Source organism: Tenrec ecaudatus, chromosome 3 (genome assembly GCF_050624435.1).
Source record: "Tenrec ecaudatus isolate mTenEca1 chromosome 3, mTenEca1.hap1, whole genome shotgun sequence".
Taxonomy (NCBI): Eukaryota; Metazoa; Chordata; class Mammalia; order Afrosoricida; family Tenrecidae; genus Tenrec; species Tenrec ecaudatus.
Window position 1 is genome coordinate 94247775 of NC_134532.1, and position 25745 is coordinate 94273519.

Consider the following 25745-nt stretch of genomic DNA (forward strand, 5'->3'; position numbering starts at 1 on the left):
GATCCATGTGACAGTAAAAAGGATGTACATCTTTCCAAATCCTCTTCTGAATCTGGCTTGAGTTCCTGGCAGCTTCCTGTTGGTGTTATGCTGCACCCATTTTTAATAATCTTAAGCAAAATTGTACTTGTATATAATATTAATGATACTGTTTGATGATTCTGTGTGCATGTGTATAATCCAAGTCGATGCTAAATCGAAAACTTGTTTAAGTATAGTTTTAAATCCACGTAAGTAAAAACTCTCCGCCTTCTTCACTTTGACTTTGGCCATGTCATGGTCAGAAGTGCTTCTGTGTGCTGAAATGTCCGTGATCCTTATCTACAGGTTGTAGCAGCCTTCTCGGGTCCCAGCATCTTTTCTGAATGCACCGTTTGTGCATTGAGTTTTAGTTTTTCATCTGTTGTGTGTTTTCTTTAACAATATCCTGTATTGTTTGATAATATTCTCTCAGTCACTACCATATCCAATTTGTTTCTTTAATCTTGATTGGTCTAAAGTAGGTAATCAGACCTGTTGAAAGTATTATAAAATTTATTTGAAAGTCTATTGGAGAAATAGAGTTGATTATTTTAATTATTTATGGCTTTTTTTAGTAGCTGGTGTAGAGTCTGGAACCAGCTTGAATGCCTTACCATTTGCAGGTGATGTCACACAAGTTCTTACCCTTACAGGGTTGCTATGAACTCTGGTGGCCCAGTGGGTTCAGAGTTGGAAGGTTAATCGAAAAGTCAGTGGTTTCAACCTACCAGGTGCCCTACATGAGAAAGATGCGGCAGTCGCTTCTAATAGACTTGTAGTCTTGGAAACTCTAGGGAGCACTTCTGTGCTGTCCTGTGGATCGCTCTAAGCCAGAATGGACTCAGTGGCTACGGTTTGGGGGTTTGGTTTGCATCAAGGTAGCTATGAGTCAGAATCGACTTAACATCATTAGCTTTATTTTGTTGGCTTGTTTAGTTCTTAGGCCTTGATTTTTTTATATCTGGAAATATGTATTATAATAGTACTTAAAGAGTTACAATGTGAGAATCAAATATGTTCTAGACAGCATAGTGCTTAGACCATGTAAAATAATGAATTACAATCATCAGTGGAGGTATGGATGATAGTGTTCAAGATCACTGTATACACCTATGTGCCATTGTCTTCGAGCTATTTCTGATTTATAACAACGCCAGGGTCGTTAAAGTCGAGCCTCACTCAGTAGGGTTCTTTTGCTTATTGTTGAAAAGTTTTATTAGTCAATTCAGCATTTTCTAGGAGTACATAATTAATATTAGTTTAATAATATTAATTCTATTGATCATGATGTGCAACCCCAGCTAATATTCATGGACACATTTCCATCACCATAAATACATACTGCTTCTCCGTAAGGTTTGGATGACTGATTGTGCCAAAGTGGATTGCCAGGTTTTTCTTCCCAGGTTCCCCTAGGTGGACTCAAACCTCCCACTTTTTAGTTCATAGCTGAACACACTAGCTGCTGGCCCCCTCCACAGACTCCTTCCTGTGTGTATTTTTATATTCAGTTCTTATTATTCACTGTAGTTATATACTGTGTAAGACCCATGAATACCGAATTAGCAAATAACAAACCAGAACTAGTTTGCTGTACACTCAGCTGGGAATGTTGCACTGCACTATGCATGTGTCCGTCTACCAGTTACCATAAAAACACAGTATTTTTAGTGGCTGCGTGAATTCAGCAATATGGAATCCTCAGATACTGAAAATCAGCTGTGGAGGATATACTTACGTGTTACATAAACAAATATGCACAAGTAAGCATCAAAACGTTGTGGAAAATGGAGTTAAAAGATAATGGAGTTTTCCCACAAGCTTCCTAAAGCCAGCTTATGTTTGTGCATATGTATTTTTGTGTGTTTGTATATTATGTGCCACCTTTCAATTGTCGTTGAAGCAGGGCTTACTGATGGTGACCCCATGTGCTTCAGAGTAGTAATGTGCCTATAAAGTTGTTAATATCTGGTGTTTCAGAAGTTGATCCCCAGGCCTTTTTTTTTCCCCCAGGCCTTTTTAAAAGGTGCCTTTTGGTGGAGTAAGCCAACACCACTTAACTGTACCATGCAAGGATGCTGTGAATATTTATTTATGTGTATGTGACACAGGGAGCCCTGAGGGGGCACAGTGCTATGTCAACCTGCTAATGGATGGATGGCAGTTTAAACACACCAGTAACTCCATAAGATAAAAGACCTGGTGATCTTTCCCCCAAAAGATTTCATCCTAGCAAACCCTGCGAGGTACTTCTGTTTTGTCCTGTAGGGTCGCTGAGTCAGAATCAGCTCAGTGGCCTACAACAATTTGTATGTGTGGCCAAGGGTGTTGACAGTACCATGAACTCCGCACTCCCCTCATTCACATTGATAGGATCTTTTGTTCTGGGTCTTTGATGCCTGATACCTGATCCCATTGACACCTCATGATCACACAGGCTGGTGTGCTTCTTCCATGTGGGTTTGGTTGCTCCCCTGCTACATGGCTACTTGTTTATCTTAAAGCCTTTAAGACCCTAGATTCTATATCTTGGGATAGCTGGGCACCATCAGTTTTCTTATGAACCTGCTTTGAACCTGCTTTGTCTACATTTGCTTATGAACCTGCTTTGTCTACAGCGATCGTGTTGGGAAGGTAAGCATGATGGAATGCCAGTTTAATAGAACTAAGTGTTCTTGCATTGAGGGAGTACTTGAGTAGAGGCCTAATGTCCGTCTGCTACCTTAATACTTAACATATATATATCTGTACATAGATACATTTCCCTATCATTATATATAAATATATTTACATATGTACATGCCTGTATTTAGGCCTTTATAAATGTCCTTTACCTCCTAGTTCTTTCCTCTATTTCCTTTTACTTTCCTCTTGTCCCACTGTCATGTTCGGCCTTTCAGTAATTCCTCTCGGCTACATTGCCCTTGATCAAGCCCCACCAGCATCCTATATCCTCTTCACCATTGATTTTAGATCACTTGTTCTCTTGTCCCCCTTCCTTTTCCCCGCTTCCCCCTCTCCTGTGTCAACCCAGGACCACCGAGTGCAGACCCAAAGCCCATTTGTAGACAATTGGAAATCCCTTTACAGAAGGGTCACAAGGAAGAGCTGAGCCCATCAGAGTGTCTTATAGCATTGATGAAACATACAACTTTCCTCTAGTTCTTTAATGCCCACCCACCCCCACTATCATGACCCCAATTCTACCTTACAAAGCCCGCTAAATCAGAGCATGTGCTCTGGTACAGATGAGAGCTGGAAACACAGGGAATCCAGGATAGTTAAACCCCTTAGGACCAATAATGAGAGTAGCGATACCAGGAGGGGAAGGGGAAGGTGGGGGGAGAAATGGGGAACCAATCACAATGATCTACATATAACCCTCTCCTAGGGGTACGGGCAACAGAAAAGTGAGTGAAGGGAGACATCAGTCCGTGTAAAATATGAAAAAATTTTTAATAAATAATCAAAGGTTCGTGTGGGAGGGAGGGGAAACTGAGGAGCTGATACCAAGTGCTCAAGTAGAAAGAAATGTTTTGAAAATGATGATGGCAATATATGTACAAATGTGCTTGACACAATTGATTGATGGATGGATTGTGATAAAAGCTGTAAGAGCCCCCAATAAAATGCTTTAAAAACAAACAACTCAGGATAGTGAAACTTCGTTTCATGCAGCTTGCTGTGTTCTGAGGAGAGACCAGTCCTTGGAGAAGGTCATCCTGCTTGGTAAGGTGGTGGGTCAATGAGAACCCTGAGGAGATGGATTGACACTGACTCTGATGAGGGGCGGGAGCATCGGAACAACGTGAGGGTGGCACAGGGCCACCCGGCGTTTTGTTCTGTTGTGCATGGGGTCGCTGTGGATTCGAACCAACTCGACAGCACCTAACAGCAAAGTGTTGGGTGTGTTTGCTTTTCTTTCCCCCTTTCCTTTTCTAAAGCTATTGTACAGCAAAGTTCAGATTTGTTCAAATGCACACCAAGCTCTGTATTACTTGTTTTTATTATCATTATCTTCTCATACTTTGTTCACTGATCTTTCTCTTCAATCCTTTTCATGTGCTTTTGTTGCTGCTACTAGATTTTTATTTGTTTTCTGTGTTCTCCCTTAAGCATTTTTACCCCTTAACTACTTAGTTCCTCCTCCTGGCTTATTACTTTGCCAAGTGCTACTACCTGACCTCCCTGACTTCTTCTCCCCACCCCTCCAGCCCTGCCAAAGTAAGTTAGGGTAGCCTCCTGTATACACTCCTAACACCGTGATTATCTTTGAAGTAGCACTGAATATACTATGAAGTTATTACTGGTGCTTCTCAAATCATCTCTGTATTCATAGCAAAAGAAATACATGTGTAATGAGAAACAAAACCTATTTCCCCCACATTTGCTGTTGTGTTGTTTGAATCAGTGCCAAATCACAACAACCCTGTGTACAGCAAAACAAAGCACTACCCTAAATCGTGCCATTCTCACACTCGTGGCTGTTTGAACCATGTGGCAGCCGCTATGTCAGTCCGTTTTGTGGGGAGCTTCCTCTGACCCCTACTTTATGGAGCATGATGCCCTTCGACAGGACCTGGTCCCTCCTGAGAACGTGCCCAAAGTCAGTGAGGTGAGAATTCTGACTATACTTCTTCCAAGACAAATGTGTTCATTCCTCTGGCCTTCCCTGGTGTAATCAGTATTGTACCGCCATGGTATAATCACTATTCTTCCCCAATACCATATTCAAAAACACTAGTTGTATTTTAGTCTTTTCTTATTGATTTTCCTGCTGATAAAAAAATGCCATGGTTTGGATAAGGCAAACATTAGTTCTCTAAATGACATTTTTTGCTTTATAACTTTTAAAAGAATTATTTTACAGTAGATTTGCTACTGCACTATGTCATTTGATATTTCTGACTGCTGCCACCAGGGCATTCATTTTAGATCCAATTAAAATGAAATTTTTGATTACTCCATGTTTTCTCAATATCATGATATTCCTTAATAATAGTCCAGTTGAGACCACCCTTTCTCCCCAAACATAGCATGGCTCTTGTGCAGAATTTCTGTTTTCCTTTTATCTTCTTGGAGAATTATAATCCTTCTTTAAAACCCTGCACACAGGAAGGTGGGTGCGGGGAGACGCCGGGCAGTGTAAGATAAGATAAAATAATAATTTATAAACGATTAAGGGTTCAGGGGGAAGGGTGGAGCGGGGAGGGAAAAAAAGAAAATTAGCTGATTCCAGGAACTCAAGTGGAAGGCGAATTTTGAGAATGACGAGGGTAACGAATGTGTAAGGGTGCTTTACTCAATTGATGTGTGTATGGATTGTGATAAGAGTTGTATGAGCCCCAATAAAACGATTTATTAAAAAAAAACCCTGTACACCTAATATTTCAATATTTTTACATTGTCTGCCTCCCCTCCCGTCCCTTGATGGAATTAGCCCTTTCTTAGCTGCCGTGTTTGTGGCTTTATCATAGGACTGAGGGCACTGCATTACATTTACTTTCCATCTAGACGAAACACTGACAACATTTACTGAGTTTCTACTGTGAGCAAGGCGAGGTTCTGGTTGTATGCATATGAGCAGCATCTCTGTACTCAGGGTGGGAACCAGTCTAAAGGGAGAAATGGACGTTAGTGACCTAACTAAGCAAGTTGCAGATTTGGTGATTCTGGAAAAGAGAAATGTTTGATGTTGTGAATGCATCTAAAAGAGACTTAACTTTGAAACTAAATGAAAAGGCCCTTGTGTAATTGTATCCAATAAAAGTCACTGAAAGAAGCTAGTGTGACTAGTAACTTTTCAACAAGGTGACTGCCAGGTGGCTGCCAGGCTAACTAATTAGAGGTGGGGAGCACTTGAAGGTGCCATGTATGTTACCATGCTAGTCCAGGTGAGGGAGAGGTGAGTTGTTTGGAGGAAGGTGGTGATTTAGAGACTCGGGTGCGTTTGAGATAGTTTTAGAGATAATGATAAGGTAGCATGATGACTTGGGTTCTGGTAGCTATTGACTGAATTTGAGGAGAGTGATGTAGAATGATTGTAAAAAGTTTCCCCCAGGAATTTAGATATATATAAATTATATATATATGTGTATATATGTGTGTGTGTATATGTATATGTGTGTGTGTGTATGTATATATATATATATATATATATAGAGAGAGAGAGAGAGAGAGAGAGAGAGATATCTAGATACATTTTTAGTTTTAGAGTTTAAGAAGCCTGTCCCAAGACTTGGCTCTTTTTTCCCTACCAGTTTGTCCTCCCTGCTTCCTCCTTATCTGATTCATTGTTTGGTTGTTTTTCTTAATTGGGATATACTTCACATATCATACAATTTAGTCATTCAGCCACATTAAGAAGATCTGTACAATCATCACTGCTATCAATTTCAGAACATTTTCTTCTTGTACTCATCAGTGTTAGCTAGCCTTCTCACCAGACAGAGAGCATTGTAAAGTCGGTTATCGCAGATGTAATTACGTTAACATGCAGTGCCTTATCATTTGATCTCCTTTTGACCCATTTTTAAATTTGTTTCAGTTTTTAATATTTTCTGCTTTCTTTTTGATTAAGAGTTTCTATGTTTCTTCTAGTCATTGTTGAGAGCTTTTTTTAAGTTTATGTTTATTTGAATTTCTGTATATGAAGTCCAAGATAAATAGGCCTATAGAGGTAGTCACTGGATTGATAATCGCCCAAGAGCCTGATAAGGGAAGAGAGGGAGAAATTTGGGTTTTTATAAGTGGATAGAGTACGTCTCTTCACTGTTTATTCTGTGCCTTATTTTCTACATGGCACACACAAAGAAAACATTTTTGAGAATGCACGTTGTTTTACTTTTGAGAAAGTTATACTCGCCTTCAATATAAATTAAATATGGAGATACACTATTCAGTGGAATTAAGCCTAATAATGTTTTCTTTGAAGATACATCTAATGGGACCTAGACTCTAGTTTATCATTCTCCTCTCTTTCAAAATTTTGTCAGTGATAAACTAGTATGAAGTGCAACTGTTTCGTAAAGAAATGATGCTAAAACACTTAGAAACGCTGTGTTCTTGTTGGCTGTTGTTGAATCATTTTCAACCCATAGACACCCCTGTGACAGGATAGCCCTGCTCTGTGGGGTCGTAGTGACTGGTCCTTTCAGAAGGGAGTCGCCAGGTTTTCTGTGAGGCTGCTGACTGGGTCCTATCCAAACCCTAAAACAATTTCTTGAAAGTGTTTTCGTTCACATTTATCTCCAAAGTTTTGGGGGCTTTTGTTTCCTTTTCCCTCACTTCAACCCATTTCAACCTGTGCACATGTTTTACAAAGAACCCAGTCTTTTTATAATAGGCTCGCAAAATCAAGAAGGAAATCTAATACGGAAATGTATTTCCTTTGTACTCCTACACTCCTCCTTAATTATGCTGAATTATTAATACACACAAATGTTTTATTTTGGAAAATGTTGTTTCTGGAACTGTGTACTATTTAAGACCAGAACTCATTTTAAAGTGATGAATTAAAACTTGTACAATAAGTATTTTTTAAAATTCTAAGACCTTAACGTTTACTTAGAATATATTTGTGATGGATCATTGGCAGTACTAATGTGTGAATAATAAGAGGTGACATCGTAGCCATTGACATTCAGAGGCTCCTATGGATGTGTTTTACAGGTGTGTGCTACTCCCTCTTTTGGGAATGAAACCTCCCCCGCAAAGCCTGTATCTGCTTGTTGATTCTGTTGATGAAGGCTGTAACATTCCTGAAGGGGAGCAAACGTCCACCAGCTTCTCCGGGACTGTGGCAGAGCTTTTGGCTGGTCACCATGAGTTCTTTCCACCGTGGCTATTACTTCTCTGTTCTGCCCGAAAACAGAGTAAGGCTGTTACGAAAATGTTTACCGGTAAGCATAATTACTTACTGCCTTCCTCAAATGTTTTTCCTCAGTGAACTAGATTATGTGTCTCTTTCTTAGCGGGAAGCGCACAGTTGGAAGCCTGATTGGTGCTTCTGCTATCCCCCACTTTGTCTTTTGCATATATATATGTTCCTTACAGGTAAACTAAGCCACAGGATGTTTTCAGATCATTTAAACATTATACTTTCCCCAGAATTCTTTTATTAAATGCCCCTAATAAAGAATAAGGGCATCCCATGCCAGCCATGTTGGCTGCCACTTATCTGGGGCATTATGCTGTTCTTTCATGATCAGCATATGCCATTTCCTCCATTAGCATGAGAATCGCGAAAGTAAGAGCCACTCCTTTTTCTAAAATCCATGGGAATTACTTTATTGCATTTTTCTTGGTGTGGAAGAATGATAGTCAATAGTCTTGTAGGACATCTCTTGAACTATACCCTTTATTACTTTTTTTTCAATATGAAAGAACTATCTATATGTACATAAAAGTGCCTGGTCTGAAATAAAAGGAATTACAGAGTTTATTATGCATTTGGATAATAATTATGTTTTAATAGTTCATTTAGGCTGCATCATTTAAAAATTGCCCTACACATAGTACAACATTAGTGAAAACTTAGATATTTGTTCAAAGTGATTTCCTGTGGCCAGCTTTATTTTCTCTCAGTGACTGGTGACTAATAGTGACAGTTGATTCCTGGCTGATAACTTTAAGGCTAAAAATGGAGTTGATGAAAGGGTTTGGGGTTAAAATGAAAATCCAAAGCACTACAACCAAAACCACAGTCAGCTGTCCATTGAGCTCAGTTGATTCCCATTCATGCTGTCGAGTAGAACTGTGCTCCACAGGCTTTTCAGGTATCTGGCTTTTTGGAAGCCGTTACCAGGCCTTTCGTTTGAGGTGCATCTGGAGAGGTCAAGGAACGGATTCCTTAAAATGATCATTGCTAGCGTGTGTGTAGCAGGTAGTATGCTAACCACGATGAAATTGAAGCCATTTTTGGTCTTCTACATCTGCCCATTTCTTTCTCACTAGAGGCAACCAATGGCATTAGTTAATGCCTTATCCTTTCAGCTTTTATATATACATATATACACACATATAGATATACGCATATAGCATAATTTCATAGTTTACATATGTAAAATGCTATATTCATTGGCTGTGTGATATTAGGCAACTTAAACGCAGTTTCTGTTTCTTTATAAAATGAAGATTATACTATTACCTTCTTCATAGAATTTTTATATTAAATGACAAATTATATGTGGCACTAAAAATACAGTGCCCAATATATAGGTGTTTTAAGTGTTTCACAAATGTATTGTTGCTGCTCTTGTTCTTATTACATCCCCCCATTTTTAATCCAGTTTTATTTTTGAGCCCTAGTTTTGTTTCAGAAGAGCTCTGGTGTGCTTTGAGATAAATGTTGGGCTGTTATATTGCAAATCCAATGGTTTAAACCCACAAGCCCCTCCACAGGAAAAGGAGGAGGCATCTCTCTGCTCCTGAAAGACTTACAATTTTGAAAAGCCTCGATAGGGTCATTGTGAGTTGTAATCAACTTGATGGTGGGGGCGGGGGGTATTCTTAGGACAAGGAGCCTGGTAGTGTTCTTGCTTAGTGTTCTGCTGCTAAGCAAATGGTTGGCAGTTCAAACCCTCCAGCCGTGTCATAGGAGAAGGATACAGCAGTTTGCTTTCACAGAGTATATAGCCTTGGAAACCCCTTGGGGCAGACTACTCAGTTCAATAGGGTCAATCAATTCAATGGGAACTTTGTTTGCTTTTTCTTAATACCGCTTCGGAATCTAGTTCATTGGCCTTATCTGCTTCATAGTATTTCGTAGGAACTCTGGTGTAATAGTAGAGTAGATGTTAAGCTCTTAACTACAAGGTCAGCAGTTTGAACCCACCAAGAGAAAGTTGAAGCTTTCTACTCATAAAGAGTATATAGCCTTGGAAATCTATACAGTTCTACCCTGTCCTGTACATTGCTCAGAGTCAGACTTGAATTGATGGCACTGAGTTTGGTTTGATTTTAGTTTTAGTAAGATTGTATTATATGACTATTTGGTTTCCTGCTTTTTAAATTTAAAATTATGTAAGCCTTTTTAGTATTACTCTTTATTTCTTTAACACATAATTTATTATTGTATGAATATACATAATTTATTATTATATGAATATGCTAGAGTTTAACTTTATCCTTATGATTTAATTTCATAACCCCGATCGCTGCAGGTTCCTTTAAAAAGTGTACTGTCTCAATGAGCCTCAGTTTGCAAATATCGCCACAGGTTCTATCATTTCTACTGTTGTGCCCTCACCAGTACTAAGTCTCTTACCCTGCTTTTTTTCCTCCGGTTGAGAAGTAATCCTATAGGGAAGTCATTGTAAAGTTCAGTGAACTTTGTTTTCATTCCCTTAGAAATTCATGACCTTTATTCCCTGAGTAATTTTCTTACTCAAATGAAAAAAAAATGAGAATGTACTTTGTAGATATTATGTTTCGAGTACAAAGCATCTTAATCCTCAAAGTGTGCCACCTTGGCCCTTTTTTTAACAATTGTATTTATTGGCATATAATTCACAGTAATACAACACAATGGTTTAAACATATTAAGAGAGAATTGTGCAATCACCACCACAATCAATTTTAGAACATTTTCTTCATTCTTGTCACTGTTGTTACTAGCTCCCTGATAGGCCCCAACCTCCCCTACCATAATCCTAAGAAACTGTTAATCTAGTTACTGTCTCTATGGATTTCCCACTGACGAGAACAAAATAAAACACAGAATCACCTTTTAACCTACCTATATAAGCAGCGATCCCCTTTCCTGAGTGCATGCCGTCTCAGGGCAGGGCTGTTAATTAACATCCTTCATAATTGTCTGTGTGAGTTCAGTGGAGGCTTAATCCACGCAGAGACCCAGCAAATAGATTTCCGGCTTTCACTGTTATTCATAGCCTTCTGCTAAAGCAAGTGCTTTTGTTCTTATATGCTTTAAGGAGGTCTTGTGCAGCAGATTTGCCTGTAATACATCATTTGATTTCTTGACGGCTGCTTCTATAAGTTTTGACTGTGGATCCACGTAAAATGAAATCCTGGACAGCTTCCATCTTTTCTCCATTTATCGTGATGTCTATGGATCCAGTTTTGAAGAATTTTGTTAGGTTCACAGTGAGTTGCAAGTCACACCTAAGACTGCCATCTTTGATCTTCATCGGCAAGAGCTTCAAGTCCTCTTCACTTTCCTCAGGCAATGTGGTGTCTTCTGTGTAGCTCAGGTTGCTGTAACTGTTACCAATCCTGCCGTTAGGTCTTTCTGTTAGGTCAGCTTCTCAGAAGGTTGCACTTTAGTAAGTGTGATACAAGGAAAGAACCTGACACACGCCTTTCCTGACGTTAATCCGTGCAATAGCCCCTTGTTGTGTTCCGCTGTTGTCTCTTGGTCAGTATACAGGTTCTGCATGGGTACAATGAATTGTTCCAGAATTCTTGCTCTTCTCACGGTTAGCCATAATTTGTTATGATCCGTGCAGTCTGATGTCTTTTCATCAGCCAGTATCCATTTGGTATCAGCAGCGTTACCCTCATGCCACATCCTCCTCTGAATCTGGCTTAAATTTCTTGTAGTTTCTTGTCATTGTACTGCTGCAGCCGGTGCTTTATTTATCATCAAAACATGTTTCCTTGCATTTGATAAAGATGCTACTGTTTGATAATTTCCTTGTTCTGCTGTGTTATTTCTCTTTGGAATGGGTGCAAATATGTATTTCTTCCAGTGGGCTGGTCAGGTAAGCTGTTTTACACATTTCTTGGCATAAATCAGTGAGTGCTTCCAGAGTTTTATAAGTCATTGAACAATTTCAATTGGTAGTCTTTCAATTCCTGCCTGAAGCCTTATTTTTTCACTAAAGCCTTCTTGCATACTGGACTTTTTCCTTCAGTACCATCACTTCTTGATCATATGCCGCCTCTTGAAATTGCTGAATGCTGAGCTGTTCTCTGTGGTAAAATGAGTCTGTATGACTTCAGTCTTCTTTTGATGGTTCCTGCATCTTTCTCGACTTTGCCCGTAGACCCAGTGTTGCAACCCTCGGCTTTTAGTTCTTTCTTCTTTTCTTCCGGCTTGACATTTGCTGAGCGTGAGCTTCCTTTTTGGCTTTCTAATTCCAGGTCTTTACACATTTAATTATAATACTTTGTCTTCTTGAAATTTTCTTTGCCCTTTGAAATTTTCTATTCAACTTTTCATCATCATATCTTCCATTTGAATCAGCTACTCGTCATTCAAGGGCAAGTTTCCGTCTCTTGTGACATCCTCTTTGGGATTTTTCTCTCTGTCTTTTTAATGACCATTTGCTTTCTCTATGTGTAATGGTGTTGAGGCCACCAGACAACTTGTCATTGGTCTTCAAGATGTCAAATCTCTTCCTGAGATTTTCTCTAATTTTAGGTATAATTGTAAGTCATCTTTTGGTTCCCCAGGACTTGTTCTATTTTCTTCATTTTCAACGTGAACTTTTATATGATCAATTGATGGTCTTTTCCATAGTTGGCCCCTTGCCGTATTTTGACTGATGATACTGTACTACTTCATTGTTTCTTTCCATAGCTGTAGTCAGTTTATCCCTATAGAGGAGCCCTGGTGATGTAGTGATTTTGTGCTAGATTGCTAAGCCATAAGGTCAGCAGTTCGAAACCACTAGGAACTCCTTAGGAAAAAGATTAAGCTTTCTACTCCCTGTCAAGAGTTACAGTCTCGGAAATACATAGTGCCAGGGTCTACCCTGCTCTGTAGGGTCACCAGGAGTCAGAATTCATTCGATGCCAGTGAGTTTGATTTGGTTTATGTTTCTATGGCCAGACCCACATTTATTGTCATTATTGATGGTATTGGGGGGGGGGAATGATATTCACAATGAAAAAGTCAGTAAAATCATTGCCTACAAGTTGATTCTGACTCATGATGACCCCATTTTCCAGAGTAGAACTGCCTCTGTGGGTGTGGAGAGTGTGCATCTATTAAGGTAGAGAGCCTCATCTGTCTCCTGTGGAATGGCTGGTGGTTCTAAACTGCTGCCTTGTGGTTAGCAGTCCAACAGGAACATAGGGTGCTGCCAGGGCTCGCTCAGAATGAAAGCTTTGATCAAGCATCTCCACCTTTGCTTTATCACCAAGGTCATGTTTTCTAACCTCTGGTTCTTCCACTTTGTTTCTAACTTCCAAATTTCAATCCCTAATAGTTATTTATGCATCTGGTTACATATTTGGTCAATTTAAGATTATAGAACTTGGTATAATCCTTCGCTTTCGTCAACATTGACTTTAAATTTGAATAATAGTTCTATTAACTAGTCTTCCTTGTAGATATATCTTTTCATGGAATGCACTTCAAGATAGATTTCTTCATGATGATGAATGTGACACCATTCCTCTTGTAATTGTCATTCCTGGCATAATCGACTATATGATTGTTGGACTAAAAGTGGCCCAAACTAATTCAGTTCAGCTCACTCATGCCTGGGATATCATGTTTTATGAACCTAGAAGAATTGGAAGTCATCAAAAGTGATATGGTGGAACACATAAAAAGGGCATAAAGATAGATGTAGACCATCCAGCTCATATTAATATTTTTTAACTCTATCGTCTTTTTCTTGTATTCTTGCTGCTGCTAACACTGTAGATCAGGCTCTTAATTATTCTCACTTAGATATCGTCACAAGATTTTACATTGTTTTGTCAGATTCAACCATTGGTGATTGATAATGTTGTTTCAAAGTGCAAAGCTGTTTCGTGTTACTGCCATGGTCAAAATGTATTACTAGCTTCTCATCACAAAATTAAAACTGTCATCTTCTCATACAGTCCCTGACATATAGATTTTGTGTGTGTGTTTTAAAAACTCACTGTCATTAAGTTGAATCTGTCTCTTCAGGCTATAAGACATGGTGGACCATCCTGTACAGATTTACAGTCTCGGAAGCCCACAGCTCTATAATAAAAATCATGACACGTCACCTCCTTCCTGGAAATAAAATTACAATCCCTCTTAAAGACCTTAAAGTGGGCTTCAAATACCTGTAGTGTATTTTTTTAGCACTGCTCCATGAAGTGTTAAAATTTTACTTAATCACTTCTCAAATTATCCAAAATATTTGTTGATCATCAGATTGTACTTAATTTAGCAGCATGTAAAATTAATGTAATTTGGACACAGATATGTGATACTCTAATTGGATTAAAATATTCAATCCCATAGTTAAGCCCCTATTTGCACCCTCCCTTGGGCAGTGTGCATTTAAATGTAGAGTCTAAGTATATAAATGACTCATTGGAACAAAAAGATTAGTTTCTAAAAACAAACTTTCTTTGTTACACCTAATTTTTTGTGATAATTGTTTGAGAGATTAGAAAATTTTAGCAATGTGCTTTCATGGATTGTAGGGTTGTTTTATGCTTAGCATCTTAGATTATTGACGCCGAGAGGAGCAGTGAGCTACAGAAAGAATAAGAAATAGTTCAACTTGTAGCTAGGAAAATAAAATAGTTAAACTAGCGATCAATGTTTTTGTCAGAGTAGTAGGAGAAACTGATTTATAATGTAAACTCATTGCAATTATGTATATTTCAACTCACGGTAATCCTCCAGGGTAGAATAGAACTACCCTCTATGGTTTCCAACACTCCACATCTGTCGAAGCTGGAGGACAGAGCCGTTGATGGGTTCAAGCTGCCAGCTTCTGGTTCGCAGCAGAGTTCCTAGCCACTGTGTCACGAGGGCACCTGTGATTTACATACTCCGGAAAACCAAATCGACTGGCACTGTGTCAAGTCCTTACCACTAAGGACCCTAAAGGATCAACTAGAGCTGCTCCCTGGGGTTTCTAAGACTGGAGCAGACAGCCACATCTTTTTTCCAGCGGGTAGGCTAGGGGCTTGAACAATGCTGACCTTGTCGCTAGAAGCCCCAAACATAACTCTACCACTACAGCTCCCTCTCTTGAAGGAGGATGGATTGATGTTGGCTAGGAATATTTTTTCAGTACACGGCAAGTTTTATAATAATTTTCGATCCATGACGTCTACTTTTGTGTTTCTTTGTTTCAGGTTTTCGGAAGATAAGTTTGGATGACCTTCGGAAGGCATACATTGTCAAGGATGTTCAACAGTATATTCTTCATCGATTAGATCAAGAAGAAGCTTTGCGACAGCACCTCACAAAGGAAACGGCAGAGATGTTGAATCAGCTGCACATTAAAAGCAGTGGCTGCTTTCTTTATCTAGAACGGGTTCTAGATGGAGTTGTAGAAAACTTTATTATGTTACGAGAGATCCGTGATATTCCAGGAACTCTAAATGGTCTCTATCTCTGGCTGTGTCAAAGACTTTTTGTAAGAAAACAGTTTGCAAAGGTTCAGCCTATTTTGAATGTTATTCTTGCAGCCTGCCGACCTTTGACCATAACAGAACTGTATCATGCAGTATGGACCAAAAATATGTCATTAACCTTGGAAGACTTTCAACGCAAATTAGATGTCCTCTCCAAGCTTCTTGTTGACGGCCTGGGAAACACTAAAATATTGTTTCATTATAGTTTTGCAGAGTGGCTTCTGGATGTGAAACACTGCACTCAGAAATATCTATGCAATGCGGCGGAAGGACACAGAATGTTGGCTATGAGCTATACCTGCCAAGCCAAGGATTTAACGCCACTGGAAGCACAAGAATTTGCATTGCACTTAATTAATTCAAACCTACAGTTAGAAACAGCTGAGTTGGCTCTGTGGATGATATGGAATGGTACACCTGTCGGAGACTCTCTGTCGACTTTAATACCCAAGGAGCAAGAAGTCCTACAGCTGCTGGTCAAAGCTGGTGCTCACGTCAATAGTGAAGATGACCGCACGTCGTGCATAGTCAGACAAGCCTTAGAAAGAGAAGATTCCATTCGGACATTATTAGATAACGGAGCCTCCGTGAACCAGTGCGATTCAAATGGGAGAACATTGCTGGCTAATGCTGCCTACAGTGGCAATCTTGATGTCGTGAATTTACTTGTCTCTAGGGGAGCGGACTTAGAGATAGAAGATGCTCATGGGCATACACCTCTCACCCTAGCTGCTAGACAAGGACATACCAAGGTGGTTAATTGTTTGATCGGGTGTGGGGCAAATATCAACCACACCGACCAGGATGGTTGGACGGCCTTAAGATCTGCTGCTTGGGGTGGCCATACTGAGGTCGTGTCTGCCCTGCTTTATGCTGGTGTGAAGGTGGATTGTGCAGACGCTGATAGCAGAACAGCCCTGCGAGCAGCAGCCTGGGGAGGACATGAGGATATTGTGCTGAATTTGCTGCAACATGGTGCTGAAGTCAACAAGGCCGACAACGAAGGTAGAACTGCTTTGATTGCGGCAGCGTACATGGGACACAGAGAGATTGTGGAGCACCTACTAGACCACGGGGCAGAAGTCAATCACGAGGACGTTGATGGCAGGACGGCACTCTCTGTGGCTGCCCTCTGCGTGCCTGCCAGTAAGGGGCATGCATCCGTCGTGAGCCTTCTCATCGACCGGGGTGCTGAGGTGGATCATTGTGATAAAGATGGCATGACTCCGCTGCTGGTAGCTGCCTATGAAGGTCACGTGGATGTGGTTGACCTGCTTCTGGAGGGTGGGGCAGATGTTGACCACACAGACAACAATGGCCGTACACCCCTTTTAGCGGCAGCATCTATGGGCCATGCTTCAGTTGTAAACACGCTTCTATTTTGGGGTGCAGCTGTGGACAGTATTGATAGTGAAGGCAGGACGGTCCTCAGCATTGCCTCAGCGCAAGGAAACGTTGAAGTGGTACGAACTCTACTGGATCGAGGGTTAGATGAAAATCACAGGGATGATGCTGGATGGACACCTTTGCACATGGCAGCTTTTGAAGGTCACAGATTAATATGTGAAGCACTTATTGAGCAAGGTGCTAGAACAAATGAGATTGACAATGACGGCAGAATACCCTTCATCTTAGCCTCACAAGAGGGCCATTATGATTGTGTTCAAATATTATTGGAAAATAAGTCCAACGTTGATCAAAGAGGTTATGATGGAAGGAATGCACTGCGGGTGGCTGCCTTGGAAGGACACAGGGACATCGTGGAATTACTTTTTAGCCACGGAGCTGATGTAAACTACAAAGATGCTGACGGGAGACCCACGCTTTATATTTTGGCATTAGAAAACCAACTTACAATGGCTGAGTATTTTTTAGAAAATGGTGCAAACGTAGAAGCAAGTGATGCTGAGGGAAGGACCGCCCTTCACGTTTCCTGCTGGCAAGGCCATTTGGAAATGGTGCAGGTTCTGATAACCTACCATGCTGATGTCAATGCCGCAGACAATGAGAAGCGATCTGCTCTGCAGTCTGCTGCCTGGCAGGGCCACGTAAAAGTGGTCCAGCTTCTGCTTGAGCGTGGTGCTGTAGTTGACCATACATGTAACCAGGGTGCCACTGCACTGTGCATCGCAGCCCAGGAGGGCCACATGGACGTGGTGCAGGTTTTGTTAGAGCACAGTGCTGATCCGAACCATGCTGACCAATTTGGACGCACAGCTATGCGCGTGGCAGCCAAAAATGGGCATTCCCAAATCATTAAATTATTAGAAAAGTATGGTGCAGCTAGTTTGAATGGCTGCTCCCCGTCTCCTGTTCACACCATGGAGCAAAAACCCCTGCAGTCTGTGTCTTCAAAAATGCAGTCACTGACAGTGAAGTCAAATAGCTCTGGCAGTACTGGTGGAGGAGACATGCAGCCCTCGTTGCGCGGTGTGCCTAACGGGCCAGCGCACGCCTTCAGCTCTCCTTCCGAATCTCCAGATTCTACGGTTGACAGGCAAAAGTCCTCGTTATCAAATAACTCCCTGAAAAGCTCCAAAAATTCTTCCCTGAGAACTACTTCATCTACAGCCACAGCTCAAACCGTGCCGATCGACAGCTTCCATAACTTGTCCTTCACAGAGCAAATTCAGCAGCATTCATTGCCACGCAGTAGAAGCCGGCAGTCCATTGTTTCCCCATCGTCCACAACGCAGTCCTTAGGACCAAGTCATAATTCACCGAGCAGCGAGTTTGAGTGGAGTCAAGTAAAGCCCAGTTTGAAGTCAACAAAAGCAAATAAAGCAGGGAAGTCAGAAAACTCCAGCAAATCTGGGTCTGCTGGGAAAAAAGCAAAGCAAAGCAACTCATCACAGCCAAAGGTTTTAGAATATGAAATGACTCAGTTCGACAAAAGAGGACCTGTAGGCAACTCTGGGACTAACGCGTCACTGAAACCGGTGCCAGCAGAACCTCAGAGCAAAATCGTGATCCCGTCAAATCAGCAGGACATTGGGCGTTCTCAACAGCAGTTTCTTATCCACCAACAAAGTGGGGAGCAGAAGAAGAGAAATGGAATAATGACGAATCCAAACTATCACCTTCAAAGCAACCAGGTTTTTCTCGGTAGAGTTTCAGTCCCACGAACAATACAAGATAGAGGGCATCAGGAGGTGTTGGAAGGGTACCCATCCTCAGAGACGGAACTCAGCCTGAAACAAGCCCTGAAGCTTCAGATTGAGGGCTCGGACCCTAGCTTCAACTACAAAAAGGAAACCCCATTATAAAAGGTACAGTTTCATCAAGCTCAACAAAAATAGCTAACGCATCGGTCTTTCTACCTAGCATGGATGTCTCACCAGGTGTCATTTCAGCAAGACCTTGCGTTCTTTTAAAAGCCGAGTTCTTGCGTCCTCACAAATCCTTTTCCTCCCGTCCCACTTTGTTTTACACGAAGCGTTTATTTTACATCTTCATATGCCTTCTATATTTCACTTCTTTTGTTTTATTATTTGCCTTCCCCAACAAAAACCATAAGCATTGTTTTATTTGCTGGAGCCTGGTAGAGTAGCGGTGACATGTTGAGCTGAGACCTGCATGGTCTGTAGTTTGAAACCACTGGGTACGCCATGGCAGAAAGGCAGCTTTCTACTCCCGTAAACAGTTAAACAATCTCAGAAGCCCACAGGGACAGTTTTAAACTGCCCTACATGGTCACTTTGAGACAGAATTGACGTGATTTCAGTGAATTTTTGAGTTTATGCTAAAGTTGCTGATTATCCAGCATGATTTATTTATAAGTTATTTAGTTGTGATGGTATGAGAAAGATGAGGCTTTCTACTCCCATAAAAATTAACAGCCTCGGAAACCTTCAAGGGCAATTCTACTCAGTCCTACAGGGACATTATGAGTCAGAATAAACTCAGTGTGTGTGTATGTGTGTGTGTGTGTGTGTGTGTGTGTGTGTGAGAGAGGGGGGGGAAAGAGAGAGAATTTTGATAGTACTTTTTGTAAAGGCCAAATGTGTGTGTGTGTGTGTGTATAAAACAAATTTAGCCAACATTTTGTAGAAGCTTTAAAAGAGACCTATTGAATCACTAATGTGCAAGTTTATGTAGTTTGTGTGATTTACACACACATATAAATATAGCTATACTATATGACAGTATATCATTTTAGGATCTAATAAAGCATACATATATGTATGTGTGTATATACATCGGGAGAGGACTTCAAAAGTTTGTTTAAAAAATTCCAGTTTTCCATCAACTTTTTGACGTGCTCTTCTACAAATGTACACATGTATATGTGTATTCTTATATAAGGCCTTAAATCTGTATGTAGTTATATATTAAGTATAACATGTATTTTCTTTTTCCTTTTAACTTTTATATTAGTTTTCTACTCTTGGAAACAGAAGACATTGCGATTGAAGTGGCTCTTCAGCTACTGGATGAAAATAAAAAATGCCTGTTTATTTGCTGAAAAAAAATGAAGAATGTGATACCTGCAGTTCAGTTATCTTAATTACTGTAATGTGCCTAAGTAGTAAGGCTGCCTTCTCAATGTTAACCCTTTATGCTTAGGAAATTTTATTTTGTGTGCTTTGTATTCACTACACAAGAGTAAGCACTTTTAAAAATTGCAGATGTATGCTGCAGTTCCCTGATAAAAGCTGAAAAAATTTTGAGTATTTTAAGTTAAGATTTGATAAATGTGCATGTGCCATGGTCAAGTATATGTGAAAAAGGCAGTGTTCCTTGTATTTATTTTCTTTTTTTCTTTTTATGGCAAAAGAAACTAAGCATATTGTTTCAGTCATGTTCGCATTGTTGTAGTGTATGGACTGTTTTCTTGTACCTTTACAAATAATGTTGCTCAATAAAATTAAATTTGCAACTGTTTTATGTTCACTACCCTTTCAGCATTGGATACAAATAAGTTTCTATATAAATGCTATAGTGAGGTGAAAAATGGTTTATTGACATTTGGGTTTCAGTCATTTGTAGTATTTTAGGGAGCTGCTCTAAGTAGTTTAAATCTGGATTTTCCCAGTACAATCCTTATCTCTGTTAAAATTGTCCCAAACGGAAACAAACACCAGACTATAGGCAGAACAAAGGTCTACTTCATTTACTGAGATTATATTTCACCTGCCACTCATCATTCCAGCTCTGAGAAGACAGACTCTCATTCCTGAGGCATGACCATTCTCAGGGAAAACCCATGCCTCAGTTGCATGTGTGTCCAGAGGGAGATGCACCTGTCTTTCTGAGGGTAGATTTTCGATCCCTGAACAACTCATTGATTCTTATTTATCTCTTCCTTCACATTAAATTATATTCAACTTTCCATTATAAATATTAATGCTGGGCTATCTCTCAGCTATTTTTATTTTGTAAATCACTGCATGACCAAAAGAACACCCCACTCAGAGTTGATTGGATCCATCTTGGTGGTTTTGTTGGACGGATATTCTTGTTGAACTAATATGTGTGTCACAGATTGTACCACTAAACCATCAATCATAGAACACATGTATTTTTGTATTGCTATTTGATAAATAATAGTGAGGGATTTGCACTTTTCTAACCACGTACTTTGTTTCTGTTTTCTTCTTTCAACAATTGCATGCAGGCTAGCTGAGTGCCAGGGTTAAAGGTGAGGCCTCCAACCCCCCAAAAAGGCAAAGTTGACTGGCTCAACTGCACATGCGTGACCCCAGAGCCTTGACCTCCTGGATGTATTCCAAACCAGTGGTGCTCCCTTTAGATAGATGGCTGTGTATATGTCTGGGAAGATTAGCACAAAAAGTTTAGAAGCCAAGGTATGGGGTGGATTTTTGAATGAGCCCTGTTCATCTTTTAAAAAACAGCTATTTTTTCCCATGTGTCATTGATAAGAAGGAAAGAGAAGTCAGAGATTCAGCACAAAACCATTGCTACTACTCGAAAAATCTCTATAATGTGACCTAATGACAGGTCGATAATGTCATCTTAGTATATGAAGGACACAGATCTGTGATGTGTTGGGTAATTTGTTGTGGCAAGTATTCCACTTGAATCTTAGTGTTAGGCTTTTGTTTTTGCTTTTGTTCTTTAAAGTCAGCAAATTCATTTGGTTTATGTCACGGATGAAGATAAGTTCAGTCAATGTTAAGGTGACCTGGCAATATTGGTAAGTGTGAATGTTTCAAGTGTTGAGTTCTTGTCCCTATGGGACATTTATAAACTACACTTCCTAGGACTCTTGCAAAGTAGCCTTCAGAGTGTCAAACAATTCTTTAATTAAAGTATGAACAGATCCTATTAGAACAACTTTACTCTTCTCTCCAGCATAGTACATTTACAACACTGTAGAAGATAAAATTCTAATGTCTTACTAGGTGTATTTTTCTTTAGGGAGAGAACCTTGAAAACTACCAGTTTTTCTATTAACTTTGAATTACTGGAACTGTATTTATTTAATTTTATTGTTTGTTATGAAAATGCACCTTGTGGCCAAAGGGCAGAGATAGGATTCATACATAAGGGATTTCTGTTTTACGAAGAGCGGATTATTTCCATATCCATACTATATACACTTGAAGCAGCTGATAGGAAGAGAACCAGTTGGGGAAAAAAGTAAGATTTTCCAAAGTAAGTAGTATTCTGGACGTTTTTATATAAATTATTTTTTAGAATAGATAATACATGGCTTTCAGTTAGCATAAGAAGGAGGGGCTGAGATGCCCTGCTTTGCTTACTTCTTTCTGGTGGGATATAATGCCCTGACCGAACAATGACTTCTCCATTCAGAAGAATACATCATTGTCCCCCAGACATAAAACGTAAAGAGCTATTTTTGAAATGAAAATGTTTAAATTTTGTAAACCAACTCTTGCCACTACACAACTACAATGCCATGTGCTTATTAACATTTTATAGCTTTCCATCTGTTCCCATTCCTGAAATTTCATGAGTTGACAATAAGGGAAGTGGTAAAATGTAGTAATTAAGAATAAACATCTCAATGTCAGCAAAGTTTTCAAAAGAAAATGGACCAGAATTCTTAAGTGTGTACTTCAAAGTACAGCCATGTCTTTTGTCGCTCACCCCTCCTCACCTTCACCAAAATCCTCACTTAAAACAGAGTTTACTACTTAAAAAAAAATTCAATACCTTTCTCAATATTATTTTGGCTATGCAAATGTTTGTTTTGCTTATTGTCCTCCATTTACACACTTCAGCAAATGTCACATACAAAAGCTGGGTTTTTTTTATTTTTCCCTTGGTTTGAGGTCTGTAAATACTCAACTGTATATGGAATTTCACATTGTAAAAGTTTTATTTTATTTCTTGTATTATATTATGCAAAAATCCCAATGTATATGAAAATGCATAATAAATATATTTGCTTTACAGAGGATATCTTGTTTTAATTCCATCCTTGAATGTGTGGAACATGCATGTCTTGCTTAAATTTTGTTTTGGAGTTTTTATTTCACAAGTAAAAGAGTTAAATTACTTTAATAAGCAAATGATTTGAAGACATCTTGCAAAGGGACAACTTGAGATATACATATATGAAAGGGGTTAAAATATTAGACTCTTAAAAAATTCATTACACGTTTATTTTTCCTGATTAAAAATATTTCTCACTAACTGAAGTTGGTTTAATAACTTAGACTTTAAATACTCTTAAGTGCATGTATGCTCCTTTGATGGTCAGAAATTTAAGATTATTTCATAGTTGGCATGCGGGGTTTATTCCAAACACCATAATTTTCTAAATAAAATTTCTATGTGGTTTTTTTTTACTTTGGAACCTTACAAGTATTCCTCTCCAGAACATAATAGCATGTATAATTAATTACCTAAGTCCTTATTAACTGTTGTTTTCTAATATTGAAAACTTTCAAAATAGCCAAAACACTACCATCTAACTGTTTTGTAGATGTGTCAGTAACAAACATCATGCTTCTAAGCTAGGGTAGCATTGATTGTAATGGTTTAAGGGTTTGTGTTCATGTTGCTAGAGTATGGTGCTCAGTGGTTTGGTAGTTACACAGTGATGTAGCCTGTCAGTTGCCATCATCCCCTGGGGGTCTGGTGTGCCCATTTTTGCATGATCCTGGCTTTCCTAGAGCCTGATTGTCGTTACCTAACCGATGATGTGAGGAGTGGGTGTATGTACTCTAAAGCGATGTCAGCAGTGATTTATGTTTTCATTTTTCTCTTGAAAACTGTTGGGTGTAGTAAAATGTTCTAATTGTTCTAGTAGCATGAACAACTATTTTATAAACAGGAATCTCTGGTGCCATAGTGGGCTACACACAAGGTCAGTGGTCCAAGCCCATCAGCTACTCCTTGAGAGAAAGGTGAAGCGGTCTACTTGTAAAAATTTAATCTTAGAAACCTAAAGGCAGTTCTTTCCTACGGGGTCGCTATATCTTTTAATTGACTCAATGGCAGGGAATTTCTTGAAAATAGCAATATTTAAACCAAAATAGATGGTGTACATAAAATAATTTTAAAATAAGTTGGCTAAATGAATGTGTATTGATTTTCCTGTGTCCAAAGAAATACACAACTTGGCAATGACTGAATGATTTCACCTATTCGCCCTAGCGAATGGAAAAATTCCAGCTATCAGTAATGAGATACATACTGAAGGATTAGATTGCTGAATTCCTGGGAAAGTTCCATGATGGAAGTAAGCACACCAATCTTACTGGTACGGCAGGGCTTCTGTGTGCCAGTGCTTCTCCTAGGATACGTCATGCAACAGTAAAAGTGGGTCATTTGAAATACACTGCATATTTAGATATCGTTCATAAATTCACCCTATTATTACCGCAACGGCTAAGTTTAGCAAGTTTTATTCTTAGAATAACATATTGGTAGCATTTAAAAACTCTGTACTTAACAGCTTTTACTTAGTCTAAAACCCATATATGTGAGAATTGATAAAATGGTATGTTACAATAGAATTATACCATTATATCAACATAACAATGGTTTGTTTCAACTAAATACGGGTGACATAGAGGTTAAGAGTTGGGCTGTCACCCGAAATGTCAGCAATTCCAAGCCACCAGCCACTCCCTGGGACCAAGACGGGGCATTCTACTCCCATAAACAGTTACAGTCTCTGAAACTCCCAGGAACAGTTCCGCCCCATCTTTGCGGGTTGTCACAAGTTGGCAATGACTCGATGGCAGTGAGTGATACTTTCCAAAGAATTCATGTTACATGTGTAATGCTGTGTCTGCTATGCTCATTTAGTCTGTCAACTTACTCTGGAATATATAAATATATATGAGGGGCTACCCCCCAAAACAGAGAGAAACCCCACTGGGTGGAGCTATCATAGTGCACGTTTCCCGCTAAGCGAGCATCAGCTCTGAGTTAGTGCGCATGGGGCATTGCCTGGCCACGGGGAATTTTTTCATAAAAGCATTATCACTAACCTCATTTTTTCTGATGGCTGATTTAAGAGAACAACATGCACCTGTGAGATTTTGTTTCCTGCTTGAGAAAAATGTCGCAGAAACTTGTGATTTTGAACACAGCTTACAAGAACAGCACTATGGGAAAAAATCAAGTGTGTGAGTGGTTTTCTTGTTTTGAAAAAGATGAAGTGTTGATTAATGACAAACCTCATTCTCGTCCATCAACTTCCCAAATGGGTGAAAATGTCAGCAAAATCCATGCACTTGTGCTCAAAGACCGACGACAACTGGCCGTTGAAATGGGGAAGCTATCTGGACTATTTTGGAGCTCGGTTCAGCAATTTTTAATGGGAGATTTGGGAATAAGAAGGGTCGCTGCGAAATCTGTGCGTGAGGTTCTGTCCCGGGACAGTGCTGAGTGGAAGCCTGCTGCGCTTTGAAAGAACAGCTCTGAAGTGACCCAGACTTTCTTCCCAAGGTCATTACTGGTGAGGAGACATGGTGCTATTTTTACAACCTGAAAGCAGACATTAGTCACGCCAGTGGAAGATGCCATCATCACCTTGCCCCCCAAAAGCTCAAAGATAAAGCTGATGCGTGTGTGTGTGTGTGTGTGTGTGTGTATGATAGTGCGTTGGTTCCACCAGCTCAGACTGTTAATCAAGCTTTCTATTTAGAGGTTTTGAAAAGACAGCATTACAGTGTGACCAAAAAGGCTCCTTTCTGCTAATGTTGTATGTAATGGACTCTCCTTTTTCTGGTTGCTTAAGGTAAAAGATTAAACCAGGAATTATTAAATGATAGCCCGGGGGCCAAACACCACCTGTTTTGGGAAATGGAGATGTATTGGGACATAATAATGTGCATATTTTTGTGGTTGCTTTCATCCTACAAAGGCACGGTTGAGTATTGCAACCGAGATCAGAAGAGCTGGTGAGGTAAAAATCCTGACCAGTGGCATAGATGGCTACTCACTGGGCTGCTAAC

At 39.7% G+C, this 25745-nt stretch overlaps 1 protein-coding gene across 2 annotated transcripts in view; it reads left to right on the forward strand.

Moving 5' to 3' along the window:
- ANKRD50 (ankyrin repeat domain containing 50) overlaps positions 1–22732 on the forward strand; it is a 59998-nt gene extending 37266 nt beyond the window's left edge. For both annotated transcript variants that reach the window (XM_075543835.1, XM_075543836.1), the window contains exons 3-5: positions 7693–7922; positions 15064–18614; positions 19723–22732. In XM_075543835.1, the coding sequence (XP_075399950.1) occupies positions 7693–7922; positions 15064–18611 (3778 nt within the window). In that variant the 3' untranslated portion in view covers positions 18612–18614; positions 19723–22732. The remainder of the gene's footprint in view (positions 1–7692; positions 7923–15063; positions 18615–19722) is intronic.
- The last annotated feature ends 3013 nt before the right edge of the window (positions 22733–25745 follow it).